Source organism: Labrus mixtus, chromosome 16 (assembly GCF_963584025.1).
Source record: "Labrus mixtus chromosome 16, fLabMix1.1, whole genome shotgun sequence".
Classification (NCBI taxonomy): domain Eukaryota; kingdom Metazoa; phylum Chordata; class Actinopteri; order Labriformes; family Labridae; genus Labrus; species Labrus mixtus.
The window spans coordinates 23,205,576-23,228,526 of NC_083627.1; the positions used below are offsets into that span (position 1 = coordinate 23,205,576).

At 40.9% G+C, this 22,951-nt stretch overlaps 1 protein-coding gene across 1 annotated transcript in view; it reads left to right on the forward strand.

Annotated features, from left to right (window-relative positions):
* Positions 1-20,564, forward strand: part of pard6gb (par-6 family cell polarity regulator gamma b) — a 32,750-nt gene extending 12,186 nt beyond the window's left edge. The window contains exon 3 of the mRNA XM_061059617.1: positions 18,959-20,564. Coding sequence (XP_060915600.1) covers positions 18,959-20,016 — 1,058 coding nt within the window. The 3' untranslated portion in view covers positions 20,017-20,564. The remainder of the gene's footprint in view (positions 1-18,958) is intronic.
* Positions 20,565-22,951: the final 2,387 nt, after the last annotated feature.

Here is a 22,951-nt window from a genome sequence, read left to right on the forward strand (position 1 = left end):
CAGAAGCTGCTGCCATGGCGATACTCCAGTGCCTATAAGGGTTTCAGTCAAAATGTTCAAATGGAGACGGCTTGTTTTTGTCTGGTTTCGCTTCAATTGTCATAGCATCTTATTTCCTCTCATAAAAGAATACAATTGCAAACAGACATCTAATATCTGCAAAACTGATGTTGTACTCGTAGAGTTCTCAGACTCTTATTTTCAATAACACATTTGTTCCAAATGTACTGGCTGTAGTTTATTATTTCATGCCAACTCTTCTTTTTTTTTTTCCTGCAATTTGTCCTCTGAGGGCATCCATAGTACTGTAGTATTCTTATAAGGGGCACACTGGTTCAACTTTTTTTTCACACCATTGTCACGTCATACTGTATCAGCAGAAACCTAAGACATCAGTTCATTTATTTTTCTAAAATTTAAAATCTGTGTATCTCTGTGATTGTGACCATTTATTTATAAGGTTTCAGGTTCTTGTAGTGACTTAATAAGTCACTACAAGCCTGGACCCCCTCAAAAACAAGATGGTTCATCTCAACGAGCTATCCATCAACATAAACAGAATTTCTCACAACTGAATAAATGTAACTTCAAGCAGAAAAGTGTTTTTAGGCTTATAAAGAACTGGATTGGTTGCACAGTGATTGAGATAAAAACAGTTCATCTGTGCCAAAACACAAACGTGTGTTTTGGGATCAGATTGCTATCACAGACATTTTATTACATTACATATCATTGTCTCATAATTAAACAGATTCATATCTCCCTATAAAAACTCCAAACAAAAGGAGCCATTATACTGTATAAAAGCACAGTCTCTGTTGTGTTCCTCTCTGTCTGTGTGCTGCTGTAAGCACATCTGGCCACTCTCGCACCACGACCAGCGGGCTTCTGAGAGCACGTGCCTCTTGTGTGGTAGTGTGTATTTCTGTGTATTTTTGTCCTGCTTACTAGCTGGGATTGTGCATCGGATGAGTCAACATGCCAGTGCTCAGTCATGGTAGCTGTAGGTTAAAACTCTGACCTCTCAGTATTTGATCCATGTGGACAAGAGGAAGAGCCACCTCAGTTATTAGCCTTTGGCTCCTTTATCCCATCAGACCATACAAAGCTGATTTAGTCCTCAGAGGGTGGATTAGAACAGATCTCTTTTATTAGTGGAGATGATTTAGAACTCATTCATGTGTACGTGCAGCTTTTTTTTTCTTTCTGCTGTGCTCATCCACATCTTGTTTGCTGGATTATAAACTTGCATGCCAGGCATACAATCAAAAGCCGAGAGCATTCTTTTCCTCATTCCAGCAGATCTATTTTAGTCGTGTAAAGGCACTGCCTTATTCCACTGTGCCTCTCCTTTACACAACATCAGAGTCATCAGAGTGGCTTTGAGTGTGGTCTGTTATGCTGTCGTCTTTGAGCTCGGTACCAGAGTGTGGCCTTAGGCCGGGATAGTAGAGTGAAAGGGAACGCTATGAAGCTACAGGCCTACACTCTGCCTACTGCTACATAGAGAATAAAGAAGACAGCAGCTGTCATTTACAGTCCATGTTTGTTTGTTTGTTTATCTAGCTTTTTGATTTCATCTCCTGAAAGATATCTTCTTTCTGAGCAACGTGGTGAAAGTATGAAAATCCTGCTATCAAAAAGACAAAAACAAAATAGTGCAGCCCGCCTGTCTGATCCACTTTCAAGATTCTTTTTTTTTTTAAGGCAGATGCTTAGCCTGATCCTTGTTCTTTTCACATTATATGATTCAGTTGTCAAGGCCAAAGGGGGGAGAAAACCACGGCAGACAGTGGGGAGTCAGCCTGACAGTGAGAAAGACAGACAGGCAGGGGAAAGGAGGGAGGGAGGGCAGGTTGAGTCCACCTCCATCCTGTGGTCTGGCTCCTTATCCTCTTGTTGCAATCTGAGCCAGCAGAAATCAGAGATTTTCTTGGGAAGAGGGAAAAGCCCATGCAGAAGTAAACGTCTTATACAGCATTATACAAAAAGTATTTTATTAGAGCCGTTTGCAAGCTTAAGAGAGACACTCTGATGACACATCTGGGTCACATTCAGACGGCAGCAGCATGGGAGAAAGCACTGCCTTTGAAAAGTTGTAACTCTCAGGCGAGAGTGAGGTGTTCAAGGCCTGGTCCAGTGTTGGAATTTTCCCCACTTGCTGATAGTCCACATGCAAGTAAAAAAATAAATTCCCGTGCCTGCTGGGAAAAGTTTCTCTGCCGTAAAACCTTTTTTTAAGTTGGTGTGTGTGGGCTTCTCAATAAAACCTGTGTGTGGCCTTTTACTCTGCGTGTCTGCAGACAATGCCAGCCGTAGTTAAAGTGGGATGGAGATGCCTGGTGCCTGCCGGGAGTGGGACACCCATATCCGACGGGGAGCTGCATCTCTTTTGTGCCCCGTGACTGTGAACCAGCATGGATGGAGCTGTAAATAATGTCAGGCTGGGCCCCTAAAAAGAACAAACACGTGCAAAAAAAAACAAAATCCACGCCCATGCCAAACATACAGCCCAGATGAAGCATGCACACACACTCGGTTTCACTACAGCTAATTTGAGCATGTTTCTGGGCTGAGCAATTTTAGGATAATTGCATGACTGGAGATTTGCAGAAGATGCACATCTGTAGACACACAAACTGGACCCTTCTCTCTGTTTGATGAGGGGGTGGGAGGGGAGGCCCAGTGTTTTAATTAAACTTGTAAGGGGCTGTTGTTTGGCAAAACTATATTGGTGTTTGTGTTTCCTAAGTCCCCGCTTTCATTTTGGTTTTACGACCTTGCTTTGAACTGTGTCCCCCCGCCGCTCCCCCGCAATGAAGTTTCCAGACATTGTGTAGCAGTGTCTCTGGCAAGCTTCTTATTCTATCATCTTTTTTTAAAGCTAGCATTTCAGGGATTTATTTTAAAATGTCTCAACCCAAGAAAAAAACAGTGTTCCACTTGTGGGTCGTAGAAATGTCACTCTTCTAACAAGATTTTATCCCCATTGTTTTGACGTGCACATTTCCTGAAGGATGCAGATTATTTGCCGTTCTTCATGTTGGTTAGAAGGAGCTGTATAAACATCTGCTTTCTATTCATAAATGCCATCATACTCCCCGATACAGTTTATGTTATGACTGATCCGACTGAAAAAACTCAGTGGTTGCGTTGAAATTGACCTCATCCTGCATCAAAATAACCGTCTCTGGAAGTAAACTGCTGGATTTGATGGATATAGCCTGGTCCTTAAGGGACAAACAAACAACTTCCTCAGCCACCACCGCCGCCATGGCCACACCTCGGCAGCGTGAGCCTTCAAAGAGACAAAAAACAATCTTCAAATACTTCTGTTCCTTCTTTCATTCCACAGGGTTTATGGCTTGAAAGTGGAATGAGATCCTGTGAGATGTTTTGACGTTGAGTTTCCAACTGTGTGAGACTCTTTGTTCCTTGTTTTTAATGTTGTTGTTTGTATGTTGACATAAGAATATGGGGCTGGTTTTGTGGGGTAGTTTCCCCCACCTTACTTTCGTAGAAATACCAAGAATTATTACACATTCATATAGCTATACCATGGAACAATACTTCTAGTGTACACACATTTAACAAATGGAGCCCATTCTGGAACACTGCTAGTGCCCCTTACATTTCTAGACCTTTTTTTTTATTTTTTTTTTTTACTTTTAATTAATTTTTCAAATAACTGACAACACAGAAGCTCACGTTTGTATATTTACTTGATCTTTCCATTTAATTAAAGTAAATAATTGTTAGCCACAATTTGCCCAAATAGATTAAAATTGTATTGGCCAGAGGTTTATTAGTCTAGCTTAGCATAAAAAATAAAACGGCATATAATCTACCTTGGCATAGTTTTTTTTAAAACTAACATTCAATTACACATCTTAAATTAATGACATTTCAAGTTGATGGTGGTTTGATTTTATTACCTTTGGACAGAACAACGCTGTTTCCCCAAACATTCACATACCGGTCCTATTGTGCGGCTAAGCTGACCATTTCGCTGCCCTTACCTTTATTGAACCAATCTGAGATTGATCGAAATCTTGTTATACGTCTTAGCATGAGGGGCAATCTCCCCCCCTAAATTGACAAACAATGATTTTAAAGCATCTTAATCATCTTTGAATGACCACCAACATTTTTTAGCTTTTTTTTAAGGATGGTCTTTTTTTTTAAATGTACAATTTCCTTTGAAAAACCAAAAGATGACGAAGTGGAAAAAAACGCTTTATCATCGACTGTCATCCCAATAGATTTGAATGATCACACCTGCTCTTCATCATACATCAGAACATATTGTAATGCATTAAGTATCACAGGATAATGATTTATAAAATCATAGGGATATATTCTCTCACACAGGACAGAGACAGCATACACAGAGAGTGTCTGAATAAAAGTCTGCAGTGGAAAATTCCCAGGCCAAACTTAGATGGGAGCCATGAGCAAAGTGAGGGACGCGGGTGAAGATTTGGGGTTAGAGTGAGTGGGGGAATATGCACGCTGGGTGGATGTTAGTGGGTTTTTGAGGGAGGAGTTGCTGGTTTGTGCAGAGACAGCTCGCTGTGAGACTGCTCACTGCAGTTCCTCTTTAATTACAGCTCTACTGGAAGACAAGGCCAGGCATGCCATGTGTGTCAGGCTGAAAATCTACTCTAGCACAAAATCACACATTCAGACTTAATGAACACAAGTGCAAGCTCTAGCAAAGGATTTATCTTGGATCCAGTTTGAAATCTTCTAACAGATTTGGATACTGTCCCTCTTTTCCTTTAATGGAGGACAAGCCCAACACATCATTCATTAAGCCTTTTATTTAAAATGTTATTTCATCAAACAGTTGACTTCAGGTTCTGGACTGAGAAGCAACATTTGGCTTTCCGGCCAAAGCAAGTTGACAAGTGCTCTATAGTAGCTAGCACAACATCAGCCTCACATTGCCTCTGCAAAGGGTTATTTTGGGAGTCCATAATTACAAAGGAGGGACTGACTTTGCTTCACGACAGCTCAGCCGCAGCAAACACACTCCCCACTGAGTGGGTTTGCTTTAAACAGGCACCAGCTCACTTCAGGCTAACAGTGTTGAGGCTACAAAAACAGACACATGCTAACTGCTAACCTTAGTTTTCACAAAGAAGTGGCAGCTCCCATATTAGTTATATGAGTAAGTTTGTTGTGTTTACAGCTGCTGATGCTCATGTTGTAATAAGAATATACAAAGCAAACCCAGAGGCTCTCGTCCTCATAGCATGTGATGTCGCCTTTTTCTCATCTCATGAACCTGTTCAGAAGTCCTCAGTCCCTAAGGCAAACTATCCAGAGCAAAATCCACTTAACATGAACATGACCTCTGCTTTAAGTGCACTATGTAAACACTTCTGTTAGTTAGTCTGTGTGACCTGTAGAGTGTAAGAGGGAAGGCCCATGTTTGTTTCTGTGTTCATATTTTTTGGGGGATCAGCTGGACTTCAGGGTTGCTATATTTAGGGAGACTCAAGTGTGGAAAAAAATCTGCATAATGTGTGTAAAATTCACATGCCATGCTGAATTTTCATGCTGAACAGACTGATATGAGAAAAGGCCATGTGCACAAGTCTTGTGTGGATGTTGCAGTGTGCTTTTCCTTAAAATAGTCTTGATCTGGTCTGCAGAGAGGAAGCTGACTGTTGTTTACTCTTCTGGTCTTTCCATGTGGCCCGGCCATAAAATGGTTGTTTTGTTTTGTTTCTGTATTTTAAATGAATTAGGATGCACTTTTTAGTTAGTTATTGATAAAAAAAAATCTGATGGAAGCTGGCATTGGAAATGATAGAATAAGAAATTTTAAATCCATCAACAACAAAAAGTTATTTTTTTCGGGGGTAGCTGAGAGAGAGAGAGTGTGTGTGTGTGTGTGTGTGTTCATGTGTGCGCTCAAGTAACTAAAGGAACAATTACATCTAACTAAAAGACCGAGTATAGCCATATATAGGTCATGAGGCTAAAACAATGAGACAAGCTGTCCGTGCCCTCACCACTCTGACAATTGTTGAGCCCGAACTTGCTCAAGAGTGATTTGATTGGCTGTAATGCAGCCAAAAGTATTTATGATTGGCTGTCTCAAATCAGCAGAGCTGGCAGGGAGCTTGTCAGAAGCCAATTCAGACTCAATTTTAAAATCAAAGCAAATAAAGAAGATTTTAAGCCCCCGTCTTATCTATGGTTTATCATGATGTAATTGATTACTTTTGAAAGAGTTTGTGCAGTTATACTGTGGTTCTTAGTCTTTTTATTTGTTTGCTTAACATAGTGATTATTTGGAAAATGTAACCAAACTTTTTCATAGATTTTGTGTTTTACATTGGGCTTAAACATTTTTTATCAAAACACCCTCAATAGCGCAAATTAAAAACACAGTTTCATAAAGATGGACTTGTTAAGGTTACTTCTTTCAGAAACTAGATTTCAACCCAAACCTATGTTCTTCAGTTAATATGCTATTTCATGAGCCTATAAACCAACTTACAGTTATCTGACAAGAATCCCACCTATCCACCCACCTATCCACGCTCCCCCCCCTCCTCATGAGACATGTGGGCCACGAGCTTGTGGTCGATTCAGGCCAACTCAGCAGTTCGGGATGGGAGAGGAAGGAAAGCACTGGAGGAGGGGAGGAGTGAGCCCTGACTCCTACCCTGATATGAAATGTGTCCTAGAGACTCGCTGAAACAATGAGCACTGACAGCTCATGTGGAAACACTCACACAGACAGTTTTGACATCGTGTGTGTGTGTGTGTATGTTGGTTATAGAAGACAGGGGAGGGATTTGGCTGAAGAGACAAGATGAAAAGTACAAATGGAGTCATTGGAGCAAAGCGGGAGCCGGAAGAAGTGAGGATGTGTGTCACCACCACACACTCAGGAAGTGTTGTTTTATGCTGTGTGGGGGAGAGTGTTGGTGTTTTCAGGTGCAGGGGAGGATGAGACTGAGGCCTGTCTGAGCCTGCAGAGCATTAACCAAGTCACAAAGAGGGGAATGGGGGGCCTCACCTGGAGGCCAGGAAGGGGCTTTTCACTGACCCCTTGTGCATGACTGAATAGGGGTCAATAAGGGAGCTCAGGTTCAGGACAGGGTACACATACCAGTGCTTGATCCTCATTAACAGACTACAAAGGGTGATGTAAAATTAGATTTAAAGAAACTGGCATGAGGCTGATATTCAGCCACTATTTTGTGTTTGGTTTCAGGATAAAAATGATCTCATTCAACATTTGCTCATTTGGCCACTTCTAAACTAAATGATTACACGGTGGATTATTTTTCTTGCCTACAGTGTGAATGAGATGAATGTCTCCAGAGGCAGCTTCATAACAAAGGATCATTTTTCCTGTGAGCTGGTGAAAGACCTCCTCAACAAGGCGTCCTCTGTGAGACGCACAATCTTCATCCTTCTCAGTCTCACTTCTTGTTTTCCCCTTAAGCTGGATGTTTACTCCAAAATTGGTTCCTGGATATTGAAGGAAATTAATTAATTTCATGTCTGTTCGGGTGTTTATGTTCTTGGTCGTCTAATTTCCTCACTTTGTTGTTTGCTTAAATGTTTCATCCTCTAATGTTTCTTGTCTGGGCTGTGTGTGTTTGTAACAGTGAGAGAAGCCAAGAGACGCTAATCCTTCTTGTCTGCTTGTTGTCTGCCACCACCGCTGAAAAAAGATTAGAAAGAGACTTCAGCTCAGATCAACACCAAAAGGTTGAGGACGAAGGTTACACAAGAAGTCTTGCTGAGTTCTTTTTCAAGGCTTTTAAAAAAAACTGTGAACCGATCCAGGTCCAAATCAAACCAAATGTGATCAGATCAGGGCTTTCAGATTTTTAAATTCGTCTATAAAAACTGTTTTTTTGAATTAGTGTCTTCAAATAAGATTTTGGAGCATTAAGCTCTTAGGCCTCTGTTTTTTGGAACTATTTAAAGGTGACATATTATCCTCCTTTTAAATCAGTTTAAATGAGTCTCAGAGCTCCCCAAAAAATGTCTGTGAACTTTCATGTTATAAATCCATTTTGATCCTCTATTTCAGCCCATACTCAGAACAGACTGTTTCTGTGTCTGCACCTTTAAATATGTAAATGAGCTGTGTCTGACCACGCCTCTCTAGAAGGGCTTGGGTGGCTCGGGTTTTCTCGCTCCATGCCGCATTGTTTACGGTGAGAAGGCAGACTCAGAGGGCAGAACAAACACCTAGCTGTGGGAGTGTCACCCACCTGGGGGAGGGGCTACTGCCCTTTGTGATGTCATGAAGGGAAAATCTCCAAACAGCCTGTTTGAGCACACATTTTCTGAAAAGTGGAGCAGGCAGAAGACGGAGAGGATGGACTTTTCTCATAACTGGGGAGTTTGTAAAAAAAAAAGCTAGGGACACATATTAGTGTTATAAAAACATGGTGAAGTGCATTTTGCATCATAGGTGACCTTTAAAAAAAAACATGAATTATTTCAACATGACTTTAGTCACTGAAAGCAATTGCCATATTCTTGTTTACCTCTGAAGATGGCGCAAATGAATTAATATTCACACACGAGACCGACTGAAAAACATCCTTCTCTTCATTAAACAAAGTGAGTCTAATCCAATAAGGACCTTTTTTTTCAGCCCAAGTCAAATACGATTTGATGGATGGCTGAATGCTGCCAAGTTTGTGTTTTGGTCAGTGAGAGGAATTGATTTTATACATGAGTTGTTATTATGTAATCATCGTAGTGGATCTCAGAAAGGAACGTTGGCTGTAAAAGCCAAGAAAAAATAGAAAGAAGGGCTGCATGTCAGGAAACAATCTATTTTGTGTGTGTGTGTGTGTGTGTGTGTGTGTGTGTGTCAGAGAATGACTCACACATACACTTTAATGACCCATTTTAACCCTCACAAGCAGAAGGCCCGACAGGTGGCAAGGACACAAGTCCAAGTCTGCTGCTGGGACTGATGTCACCAGATCACTGCTAGATTTTCTTACCCATGATCCCCTCTTAGCTAAAATGCCTTTTAAATACATTATTTGACACATGGTTGCAGAAGTGTTTTTTATTACACTGGACTCTTGATGCTCAGTAGGATATTTTAAACTAAGGGTCTAGTTTTCCATTAGATTTATTTATATGTTCACATGGGTTGTAAACAGTGCAGGCAGGGCTGGGTATACCTGTGGACCAGATGGCAGCGGAGACTTTGTGCAGCTTATATCAACACCATGTGTTTTCTTGGTTGGAAACGTGCATATGATCAGCAGAGAGGCTGCTGGATTAAAACCAGAAGCTACAGTTGGTTTTATGCAGGAGAAAAAAAATGGAGAAAGGGGAGGAGGAAGAAAGGTCGTTGAACCTTAAAAAGTATGTTAGAAAAGGGGGGTAACTCTTGATGGAGTGGAGCTTGTTCCTTTTGAAAGGTTGTAGGAATGTAGAACCTGTCGTCTCCATCGCTCTCCTCCACCTCCCTCTTTGATGTCCCCCCCCCCCTCCCCTCTTCTCCTCCCCTCTACAGTCTCTCACACACACAGGTTAATCTCCTTATGTACGCACACACTTCTCCACACCCTTCACTTTTAAATAACTTTCTCTTGGTCCTAACCTCTGTTCCCCATGTGATTTGGACAAACATCTGTGTGTGTATTAATAAAGTTGCTATTGGTGAGTACAGGGTTGAATGTGTGTGTGTGTGTGTGTGTGTGTGTGTGTTCATGATGGGGGTGGGTGATACCTGCAGTGAATATTAAACCTGTGACTCCCACTCCTAACCCCACCCAACCACAAAGGCCCATGCCAGAGCGTAGCAGACAAGGCAGCTCGGTTTAACTTGTCCCAGATGTGCAGCCCGGCCCCTGTGTGTGCTGCTGTAACTTCTGCTGAAATGAGTGCAGGGATGAGGAGGAATGGAGGGGGTGCAACTCAGCACAAAGATGCATGCATTTGCTTTTTAACACAATTCCTGAGGAGGAAAAGTTTTGTATGATCTCCCTATTGAGTCTCAGATTGTTACACCGGAGTGCTTTGTCTTTTTTTCTAATCCCAGGTCTTTTGCTTTCTGATTTTTCTAAGATCAAATGTAGTGATTTTCCTGACAGACACAGGTTCCTTTTAGCTAGACCTTAGTATCCTAAAATGTCAAAGGAAAATGTACAAAATAATACAAATTAGAAAATACCAACAGAGTGCAGAATCGCTGCATAACCTTCTCTGTAATCTGGGGCTGATATCAATACTGACATCGGTATCAGGAGAACTCATGTTTGTACATAATTGCACACTTTTATGTGTCATTAAGCAGTTGAGCACATTAAAAAATCTTATACTGTTATAAAAAAATACTCTATTGGGGAGAGAGAAATATCTGATACCGATATCTTCTTCTTTTCTTAGACTGGAGATGCTAATATCGGCCGATATTATCAGGCTGGCCGATAAATCGGTCGGGCTCTACTTTCATTAAGAGTAAATGTCTAAACAAATTAGTAAATCAAGATGTATTTCAGTAAAACAAACCAAATGACTTCAAGTACAGGTAAACATTTACCATTACTTCAACTACAGACCGTAAGTTCATTCTTTCTGTGCACCTAGCTGTACCCTCCATTAACACCATCCCAAAAAATGTTCAATCATTTCCGAGCCAAACCATCATTTCAGCTGTCGATTGTAACCTCAAAGGTTTATCAAGCTTTTCCAATTTTTTCCACCCAGGCCCTGCCTCAACCACCTCTGCAAGAATGTGAAAAATGTTAGCATGTGAAAAAAAAAAAAAGAGAAAGAAAATGTTCGTCTTTCTTCGGTCTGGATTTTTTTCCCCATGTTAGTGTTAGCTGAACGTCTTGGCAGCAGTCGGCCCCTAAAAACACACAGACTCTCCGGCTGTGTCCACTGGGGAAGAGAAGAGACGTCTAAGAAAACTGATTGTTTTGGTTCATTCCTTACGTTCATGTGTGTACGTCCTCCACATGCACTTATGTAGACTAACAAATGCACAAGTTGTCCTGGAAACTCAAACAATGCAGGGAGAGGAGCCTGTTTTGCTTGTTTTTAATATTTTTCGCAGCTTATTTACGCAGGAGAGGAATGTAGAAAATTTGCTATTCGACTGGTTTTGCTGTACTTGGATGTGTTGTGTGAAACCACAAAAGACAAGAAAACCAACTTTTTGTAAGCCAATGCTTTTGGGGAGAGGGTAACTCAAAACCTTCTGCATTCCATTAAATCGTGTCTTTTCTAATGCAAACTGGCCAAAAAAATGCAAATGTGGCTAAAGGAAACAAGCTTACTGTACTGCATTGTACTCTGCTGTCTGGTTTCATCTTGCATGGCTGTGTTCTGTCATGTGCTGTTTCATCTCGTTCTACTTTGTGCCATATTACTGTTGGCTAGAAAGTGAGGGGGCTTCCAGCTGTGTGAACGTGTGTGTGTATCTGTGTTGTCTGTGGGGCCCAGGAATGGAGCCCACTGCCACCGCATCCAGTGACCTAATGCAAAAGGCAGCAGGGTCGAGCACTATTCACCATTCTCTCTTGAGCGCCTCGTCCCTCGCTCTCTGCAGTGATTATGGTCTCTGCTGTCACTAAGCACTTTGTCACGCTCGGCTGAAAACCATGATGGGGGCTGGGGGGGTTGTCGGGGTGCAGGAATGTCTCTAACATAGATTGACTGAAGCCGGCAGTAGACGCACCAACAGGCCAGAGGTCATGGGCTGTAGTTTTAGTATACAGTAGTGAACCACTTAATATTTCATTGCTCTAGAATTCAAGGACTTCAAGGAAGGCGTTTTTAAATAACACCTTTGGCTTATAAAGAAGGACAGTTTTACAAACCGTTGATTCTGTCCAAGAAAAAAAATCAACATTTTGAGACTTCCATGAGAAGATTGTTGTGCTTTATGTCTGTGCTGAAAACAAGATGTTATGACAACTGGGCAAGTAGCTTAGCCGAGCAGTAAGAAAGAAACAGCAAACTTGGTTCTGTCAATAGAAAAAGCTGAATGTATAAAATGCTGAGTAGAGAGACAAATCAAGTTAAATGTTTTCTTCTGACTGTTGTAGGATTCCATCAGATTTTCTTGTAACATTTGGACCTAGCCAGGCAAGCTAATTCTCCCTTTTTTTCTAAGGCCATGTTAAGCTAAGCAGCTGCTGGCTGTCAATCTTCTTTTCTTGCTGTTGGAGGGGAAAAAAAGTTGAACTTTCCCTTTTAAGTTAATCAGAAAAAAATTCAACATCAATAAATCTGGACATTCGTGCTTTCATAGAACATTAACAATTTGTGCTCAATATGCTACATGTAGCCTTAGGAAAGTATTTCAGATATGCTCTGAAATCTCATTACCCATTCTCATGTAGTGTAGATTTATTTAATGCTCCACTTTAACCTCAGTATTTGGCTCTATTGCTTCGGACTGTTTGGAGGTTCCTCAGCTGGGCTGCTTATGTCTGTGTCATGTCACTGGGGGAAAATATCATTACCAGAGGGTCAGAACCCTGAGGGGGCCACCGCTTAAACCGGTTAGCATGGTGTTGATGTTGTCACCTCTACCCCAGGTTTCACTTACACATGATACAAAGACTTCCACTGATAATTTCAAGTTTAAACTTTGGGATAATAAAAGGCAAATTACTTTTAGTCAATACAGTTCTTGAATGGCAACAAAACAAACCGATGTTTAATTACACAGTCATTTTAAATGAGTTGGATGTACCCTAGCCAATCATAGCGGATTGGCCTTTTATGAGGATGAATACAGTATGTTCCTCCATTTACTGCCCACCAAGCAAGAAGATTTCCATTTATACAAACCAACATGTTCATGTGCACTGTACATGGACATATACTAGCACTGCAAACACAACACTGTACAAATCGTGAAAATGATCATAAAAACAGGCCCTGGTTCTAGCATCTACATTAGTTTTTTCTGTCCTCCTTAAGTTCTCTTTGCCAGGATAGGTATACCAAAAGTACTTCATATAGCGTGCCAACTTTCACAAAGCCCTGTGTGAAATATCACACATTAAGGCGGCCCCTGACACCTCTTCAAACGCTATTAGTCTGGACTTCAGCTGAGTTATTATGTTGCAGCTGAGGAGAACCAAAAGCATAGCATTGATGTTGTGGCTGCAGCGTTGCACAGTCACTTGTGTAAAGCCAGGATCAAGAGTCTACATTTGTTTTAATCTACTTTTTTTTTTTACATCAATTCTTCCAGAGGAGCAAAAACACAAAAGACGTTATAAAAATTCCTCAAACCATTTGTGTTTTTCTCACCCGTAAAGCTACCAAAGCATCAGAGGGATTTCAAACACTTTAATCCAAACAGATCTGTGTTTCTGTTTTTGGTTCCATCGTCTCTTCAGCTCCTGTTTACAGTCGAGTTGTCGAGTCAGTGGTGAATGTAAGAAGACCTGCCAGGAACAAGTGTGCAGAGGGGCCCTAATGGCTGATCATAAAACTCTTTAGATTCCTGTCTTTTATGGGAGATGGTGGAAAAAGCAGTAGGACTTTAAAAGGCCTTCTCTTCACAGCTTTGGTTAACTAGAGGTCTGCTACGCTGGAACAAAGACTGTTTTTCCTCTGCTCTCCTTTGCTTTGTGAGCACGAGAACAGCATGAGGTGTAAACTGGCTTCTAATTGGTCTGCTTCCCTAACGCGGCAATATCAAACATCATGCATATATGTATTATGGGATTCTTTTTCATTTGAATGATCGCAAAGTATGTCTGCGAAAAAAAGATGACGTAATGCAACACATCACCGAAACATTGCTTAACAGTATCACGGACAGTTTGAAAAAGGAAGTTGCTCTGGTTTTCAAAGAAGCCCCTCCATACCTGTCTTGAAGTTCTGCAGGTCCTCAACCTGCTAGGAGATAGTTAGAGATATCTCCTAGCACCACGTTCCTCAAATGTCATGCACACATATGCAGACTCATGCAGACAGTCAGCCACACCACCAGACAGCAGAGGGGACCTAGAAGCCATCTTTCCACCTGCTGTGATGGAGCTCTAAGATTCCTCGTATTATACTCTTTCCCACAGATGTTCAATGCTGTTTAAGTGAAAAAATATTTTTTTCCATCCCTGTCAGCATTTAGCCTTCCTATTAGCGGTGTTTTGAGTGGAATCCCCTGACCTTCAGTGTAGAACAAAGCAGTTCTGGATAAATGCAGCCATCTGGTATGTGCATGGATTCTCTGTGTGTACTTAGGTTTTGCATCTCCTAAATTGCCTTTTTTTTTATTTTCCACGCTGTGATCTATAAATTCCATCTAATCGTAAATAGCGTTGTGGAAGTATTGAGCCACGGCTAATTGAGGTACAAAGCTTTTTCTAATAGGCTTTGATCTGAGTTGCCGTTTAGCCTGAAACGCCTGGCAGCAACCCGACAGTCTTTGATTAACGGGTTCACTTCAGCTTACCCATGATGCCTCGGTGAAGCAGGGATTAGGTTTGTCAGGAGTTGTTACCATAACCTTTGTGAGATCAGCCGGAACGTTCTCTCCTACTCCAGCTCTGAATCTGAATCTCTGATTGTGTGTGGGTTTGTGTGAGCGTGCATGTGTGAACTAGAGATCTGCAACACCTGATAGCCCATAATTACTTTGCCTCTTTGAAGTAATCTGACCTTCTATGCGATTTGACTTATTGTTTTTCTATCTGTAATTTAAAGACACATTTTCCTGTTGTTCCTAGACTCTAATCACATTTAGTTAAAAAGCTACAACACAGAAGTACAAGTATATGAAATACACTCAGAATTTCTATTATTGCCTGTGTGCAGCAGTAGCATCATTTTTTTTAACATTGCAATGGAAAAAAACCTTTTCAAGTCTATTAAGTGCACTGGCCCTGAATAGAATAACCCCAAGCCTGCAGTCAGACAATTACAGACACAGTTTTGCTGCCCCAGTCTGCTTCTTTGACTCGACATCTTCATTTGCTTGGCATTTTGAAATCCCATGATGCTCTTGTGGAGGCTTGAAACATGCTTGTGATGGAAAACATAGTGGACTTAAGGAACCCAAGTACTTAGTCAAGAAAATAATGAGTACATTATATTATGAACAAAATACCAAGTTTTTATTCATTTGGTAAAAAAAACTATCTTAGCATCTTATTCCTTCAGATTGGATTTCTTTTGTCAAGCTATAGTCTCCAAACACAATATTCTAATTATTTCTCTTGGAGACAAAGCAAAGCAACTAAGAAATAAAGAAATGTGTGTGATTATAGGTTGAAAAAGGCTTTGACAATTACTTAAGTAGTTGCTGATGGTCTGTCTGTTGATACTATTCATTTAATTGTCTTTTTATTTGGCTCCAGCGCACTTACATTGTTAACAGGATGTGTATTCCTGCTTTCGTGGAAAATGATTGGCTTCAGGGTTTGCCAAATGTGAATGGCAACTCGTGACACATGATTAGCTTTATTAGTTGGCTGTTAAAGAGACACATGGTTACAGAGTCAGTCCCTGTATCTGTTGGTCACAATATGTTTGTGCTTGTTTTATGCTCGTCACCTTTTTGTTTGAGTTGCTCATCGTCTTGCCTTAAGAGAAACAGAGGGTAGAGGCTTCAGAGGCTTCTTTTAAAACCTGGTTGTATATATTCTCATTCTTAGTTTTTATATTTTTATTACTTATTTACTCTGTATTTAATATTATATTGTGTTTATTTACTAATATTGTATGTTTGGACAACCTGCTGCTGTAACGCCACAATTTCCCAGTTTGGGATCAATAAAGTAATTCTATTCTATTCTATAGACATTGCATATGTGGAAATCTTAATGCTGTCAGTTGGATTTCTAAACAATTAACAACCACATCACTTAATTATAGACCAATCTCAAAAAACCTGTCAGCTGATTTCTGAAGTCTGCCTCCAGGAGTGATGGCAACTTTCAACGTAACCAACGTTAAGCAATAATGGACTTCCAGCCAAGACATCTTTCTCCTCCTGCTGGTCATTTTTAACCACTTGAGAAGTGAGAGCGGAGTTGCAGTTTAGTGAGGACGTCTAAGAGTGGATTATCAGCTGGCATACACATATCTGTTTATAGACATTAAATATATAGACTGTTGGTGTTGGGTGAGTACTGGGGCTCAGAGGATTGCGTCTACCTCTGTTGCTCTCCACACAGTGTTTTCCTGCGTACAACAAGTGCATTCTCCCCCTCGCACTATAACCTCTGATACCAATATCAAATTCTGTGCCTACAGATGTAAATGTATATTGAGATTGGACCATTAAAAGGAAGCACTTTTGTGATCAGTGTAATCAGCACAAGGTGTCCATACCAAGATTCAACCTCTGCTTGGAGTAACTTTCCTCTTCAGCCTCGCCCGTAGAAAAAATCAAACACACCCCCACGCCTTCTCCATTTGTATGTTCCTTGAAGCAGATTACAACAACATGCACTTCTTCTGGGACTTGTAAGGCAAGCTGTGAGACATTTCCAACTGAAAACATAATTATAGTTGTATCTGTGAATTTCTGACCAAAGGATTATCTGCCCTGGTGATGTGGTGAGGCGTTGGTTTCAGAATGGAGGTGAGGGTGTGGATTGAGGAGGTGGTTACAACGTTGACCTGTAATGAGCCTCGGCAGCGATTCCCTCTTCAAACGTGTTTCCCATCAGAGGAGACTTGCACTTGTGGCAGAAATTCCAGCCCTGTAGCAAATGCCTCGTCTGGATTCACTCAAATCAGCTCCTGCCGCTGCGTGCACGTAAACTGAAGGATACCATGCACTTTAAAAGTCTGATGACATACAGAGGCTTCTGCTTATAAATGTCAAATTAAAGAAGTCTAATTTCAATGCAGTAAAAGTTGATAAAAAAGCATTTTTGAGGCTATTTCTTCATCTGGTGCAATGTACTTCTGGCAGAGACGTTTGGCTTGAGTTTGTGAGTACTTGAAAACATTATTTCATGCTGTGCCAGGAGGCGTCAATCTAGGATTTCACAAACACATTTATCATTTTTATTTTTCCCCTATCACCAATTCCCCATGGTCACTGCTGACACCAGAAAAAACTGGCTTCTCTTTCTCCAAACTGTAAAGACTCTTCATTTTTAGAGCTTTAGTAAAACATGCTGCTTAGTCAACATTCTGCTCAGCACAAGGAGAAGGAGAGAGAGAGAGAAAACATACATTAATGATGAGTCAGCATTGCATAGGGAGTCACATTGTAGAAGTCCACACTCCTGTGAGGCCGGAGGGATGACCGGCCAGCTGGCTCGACTCAGAGACGCCATATTTATTTCAGATATCTCTCCTGCTCCCCTTTTTGAAGACGAGGCCAAAGATTACAGTGTGCTCACCCACAGTAATTTCATAAAGCAGGTGTCCCCGAACAGAAGGGCAAAGATGATTCACTCCTGTTGCCATGAAAAGTGCAGGAGCCGATGCCTCCCGCCTGGGGGATCTTCACTTCCTGTCCCATCAGGCTTTTGCTGTGTCCAGATTTCCTGTCTGCCTGAAAAGGAGAGATTAGACAACAATCGTCTTATTATTTTTTCCATCATGGAGCTGCAGTCTTTATGATTCCTCTCACCCACACTGTGTCACAACTCAACGGAGGCATTTAAGCATTTCTTTCTCAACTGTTTGTTTTTCATTCCACTCCTGTAAGGCCTCTATCATCACCCCCTTTGTTTTATCAACCTTTTTTTTTTAGCATGTACTAGTACATGCTTGGCAGCAGCTTTATGTTGTTCCAAAGAAGCCCCCGTCTCAGTGGGTGGATAATCTAGTCTTCTATGAAGGTTTTCATTGTCTTATTAATTGCAGTAAATCTCTGGTTGAAAACATCATGCTTTCCCTCGCAGCTCATTCTTTCCTCACTATATTATCTCTTTTGTGGTCTTTCAGCTAATGGACGGATGTTGACTTTAAACTGTAACAAGGCAGGATGAATTATTTGTATTTATCATATCTAGATATTTGTACTGAAGAGGGTGTGTGGATGAGTTTTTGTACTGGGTGCATAAATGCACCCGCGGTGAGAATCTCTACAGCTGCTGGCTGGTAGCAGAAGGGCGGGTCACCTCTGTGAGAACAGGCAGGAATGCTCTGCACACTCAGCACTTCATACACACGCCCGGAGAGAAACTAGGTATTAGCAGTGTGTGTGAATCCAGATGATAAAATAACGTGACTGTTTGATTTAGTTGCTAATAACTTAAAGATTTACACTCAGCTGTAGAGTGAAGCAGCAAGCACTCAGGCCGGGTTTAAAGACTAGGTTATAAAAACTGTGATGTCACACATGAAATACAATATGTTTAAATGATAACCAGGTCTTTTTCCAAATCTTTTTATTACATTTTTTGCAGACAATACAAAATGATGTCATATAGGAGTAAATCAGAGCATCTGCATAGAGTAAAACAAAAAGCCCCAATTCAACAGAAAAACAAGACAATAATAAACACCTATTTACCCTCCCAGCTTCCTAAGGTAGTTGTCCATTAGCGACTGTCGTAACATAGATACTAATAGGACAATACAAGTAGACACAGACACATATGTAAAAAAAAAATACATTTATATAATAATAATGAAAAATATATATAGACACATACATATACACAAATACATTCAATAAGCAGGTCTTTTAAGGGAAAGGTATTTTCAAGCACATCTGTGTATGTTTTAAACAAAAGGTTTTTAGTTTATAGTGCAGGTGGTGTTATTTAAAGTTGTAGGAAAAGACCCTCTATGTTTGTTTTAGTGAAGGGATGGAAAGTCAGTTTGTCTACTTTTTAAATCTTCTTTCTTTCAATACTTTTGTGCCTTAAGAAACTTTCTTTTTCCATTTTTCACCTGTTGCCTTCAACATCTGGAGACACATGGCAGAGAGAATATGTTTTTGTTCACCTGTGTCGCCTGCACACTTCTCTTAACACTTTCTTTTCCTCCCTTTGTGTTCTCTTTGCAGAAGAGGTCGACTACGCCAACTTCGGCACGAACACGATCACGCGTCGGAAGAAGGCGGTGGTCGCTCTGCGCAACAACGACGTCAACAGAAAACGGCCGCACATCCGCATCGGCATGCCGCAGGACTTCCGGCCCGTCTCCTCCATCATCGACGTGGACATCCTGCCGGAGTCCCACCGCCGCGTCCGACTGTACCGCCACGGCTCGGACAAGCCCCTCGGCTTCTACATCCGAGACGGGACCAGCGTGCGGGTGACACCGCACGGGCTGGAGAAAGTCCCCGGCATCTTCATTTCTCGGATGGTGCCTGGAGGGCTGGCGGAGAGCACCGGGCTGCTGGCGGTTAACGATGAGGTGTTGGAGGTTAACGGGATCGAGGTTACGGGAAAGTCCTTAGATCAGGTGACGGATATGATGATCGCCAACAGCCATAATCTGATCGTGACGGTGAAGCCTGTGAACCAGAGAAATAACGTGGTCCGCAGCAGCAGGATCTCTGGAAGCTCGGGACAGTCGTCCGACAGCAGCGGTTCAACTGGTTACCCAAGTTTGTCCATTGCTACAGCGGGGGTGACGTCGACCGGCGCACACGGTTACCAAGACGACCTGGAGAGCGATGAAGAGACGGATATCGTCATCGAGAGTAGCCTCAAGCGGCCGTCCCAGAGGTCCAACGCTTCCCTGGCGTCCACCGCGTCCCGCACACACCAGCAGACACAATCGACGGCTCAAAATCCAGCGGCGCCCCCGAGCCCTCCCACGCGTCCGTCGTCGGTGGTCTCCACCGCCTCCTTCCACTCCCAGCCCAGCCTCAACGGAGGGTCCCACCATCACAGCAGCCTCAGCTACCAGCTCCACAGAGACCTGAACCTTCAGCACCAACAGTCCCAGCAGCGTCATCACCACGTACAGCCTCCACATTACAGCAGCAACCCGGCGCTGCGTCACAGCAACGGCAGCCTACACAAAATCCTCAGCTCCATGAAATCTGACCCACGACACAGTCTGGCACTGCCCAGGGGAGGGGTTGAGGAGGACGGCACCGTCATTACCCTATAATACTAAAAAAAAAAAAAGAGACACACATAGACGGACAGAAACATCCCCACCGCTCAGAGACTTAAAGTGGAACACCAGGCCATATAATGAGCGTGACTGTGTTTAGTAAGATTCTCATTTTGTAACTTCTGTTTGTTTTTACAAGATGATTAATAACAGGAAGTTACAAACCAGGAAACAAGGAAGATGTAATTTGTATATTTTTTTGTGTTTTTTAAAATTTGTCTTAAATGAAAAGATTTGTATGTATGTTTGTACTAAGCATTAGAACAAAGCGTTTTTAGGCGAGTCCACTGTATGTTAAGAGTTCTGAATGTGCCTACAGTCTGATATCTTTTCTTAGTGACCACTTTTATTATGATCCTTTTCATTCTTATTACTGGGACCAACTGGGGGTTTTTGCTTGTGGACATTTTTAAAGAGTAAATCTATATTTCTTATATTCTAAATGCTGTGTAGAGTATGAATTTTTTTAGAGTTCTTTTATGCATTGATGATTGTGATCAAATGACCTGTATCTGTTCCAATAAATTATTCTCACGATTTTTTTCAAACTAGAAAAGTGGCATTTACTTTGATACATTTATGCTAGCTAAAGATTGTGTGGTTTCATTTTGTTTAAAGAAGCTGATTGCTCTTCTATTATCCTATCTTTGGTGCAGCAGCTCTTATTTGGATAGCCACTAGTATTGTACTTTTTTTTTTTAAACAAAAACATTTTAGAAATCAAACATGCTGCCTCTGTTTTTGTACAGTTGAAGCTTTTATTTTTTATTTTTTACCAATTACAACAAACTTAAAGATAAACTCCTGCACACTGTCTAACTTGCAAATACACCTTTATTTGCAACAGGTTTTTTGAATGTGGTGTGTATGTGACATGCGGGGCTCCTGGAAACAGCCTCAAGCGGATACTCAGGATTGCACTGCAGGATTTTGCACTTCTGCATTGGCTTCATTTTTTCAAGACTGGAGGTTGCCGCTTGGATCCTGTACACCTGTCTATTGAAATGGATGTGCGAAGGTTTTTTCTACCAATTGGAACAAACATTCATTTTTGAAAAAAGCATTTTAGGGCTCTAAGCAGTGTAAAATATACACATGACATATAAAATGACATGTAAAGAGAGAAATCCAAAAAATTAGGAGGCTTTAGTCGGAAAATTCAAAGTTTAAAAAATGATTGCACTGAAGAATCAGAGTTTAATAATCATTTAGTTTGAGTTAAACTTCAATTTAAATCCTTCATTTTATGATAAGGGGATATTTATTTGAAAACTTAAATTACTTGTAGTTTCTTATGTTTCACCAAAGGTCGTTGATAGAAACAGCTTTAATATAAAGATGTAGTTTTTTTTTTACACGGGTCTTCTCAAATAAACGTTCTATCTTGAAACGAAATCGCTGGATAATGACTTAAAAGACATTTCAGTAACTCCCCGGTCAGCTTGACTGGGCTGTAGGAGGAAACTATTCAAACAACACAAAGCATAAAGTCTTTGTTTTAGCCCCTTCAGATGCTCACAGTAAGCAAAAGGCAGAGGCTGACATCCCAGTTTCCTCACAAACTGAAGCATCTGTATAAGGAATGCACAACCACAAAACATGTTGCAGGGTGTGGGTCTTCTTTTGGAAAATACTGTCGCCATCCTGCTTCCTCAGTAAAAACTGAAGAAATTCTAAATAAGTATTTACAGCTAGAAACAACTATTCTAATCACTACCATCCTCTACAGCCAATCTATATCCAACATGGTCTTGCAGCAGGAATGCATCTCTGTCCTGGGTCAGAGGCCAGCAGCAGCTAACTCCTCTCACCTCCCTGCTAATGAATGTTTGTCTGCTGTGTTTACTCGAGACGCCAGAGTACTCAAACAGCTAATAGATCATTGGCAACCAAACTGGCCTACTTTAGCTAGTCTGTAACACTGATCAGCAGATCTGAGAGTTTTTGAAGAACTGAAGTCAGATCAGATTATGCTATTCAGACTGTTTTAAACTCCGTGGACAACCTTTAAATAAGTATTTTAAATTATTGTTAGCACATGCAGATAGTAGAGTCACTTGATATGATTTAAGAAATTGTACCCACATGTGATGCAGGTGTGCTATTAGTTGGGGGTTTTTTAGATTAAAGTGTAGACAGACTGATCTATTGTTAAAAATAAACCTAAAATACACCATCAAAAATAAGGAAATTTCATTTTTGATGCTGAACATTCTTAGAGATCGCCCCTTTGACGCCAAACATTGAAGTCTTTGACCTTACTATGTACAAATATCAACTGTTTTGTCTTCTTAGATATTCTGTATGATGAAAGATGTGATAAACTATTTAAACACATATGAAAGTACCTGCTTCTGCACCATCCATGAGCAGACAACTCAAGTCTTGCAATGAAGTTATCCTGGCTGCCATCTGCTGGCCGAGACTCTAGAGACATGGTAACCTCTATGTCTCAAAAAGAGAAATGCCGAAAATGAATGTAGTGTCAACAAGTACTTGCATTTGCATTTTATAGGTGTTATGGTACTTACATAGCCTATATCTAAGTCTTTTTTCTTGGAAATGAATGCAACTCTTTATATCCTGAAATACTTTTTTTAACCAAATGATCAGAATCCTCTTTGTATTTTTTTAAATGTCCTATTTGTTTCAGATTATAAATGTTACATCTTTTTGAATTAACGACTGTTCTGTCAATCCAGATGCTACAAGATGTTGAGTTGTCCATTTTTATTGTAATGATACTGCACTGGTTTATCACAGTGTTTGAGACTATATTTATGTGTTTAGTTTTCTTTAGGGGCAATAAATGTGAGTTTTATTTTTTTCTTTGAATATATATTTAGTCTTTGATCAATTTTTAACATATTAATAAAATAAACTAGGGATACAAATTAAAAAGGGACAGTACAGTTATCAACGCTTTATT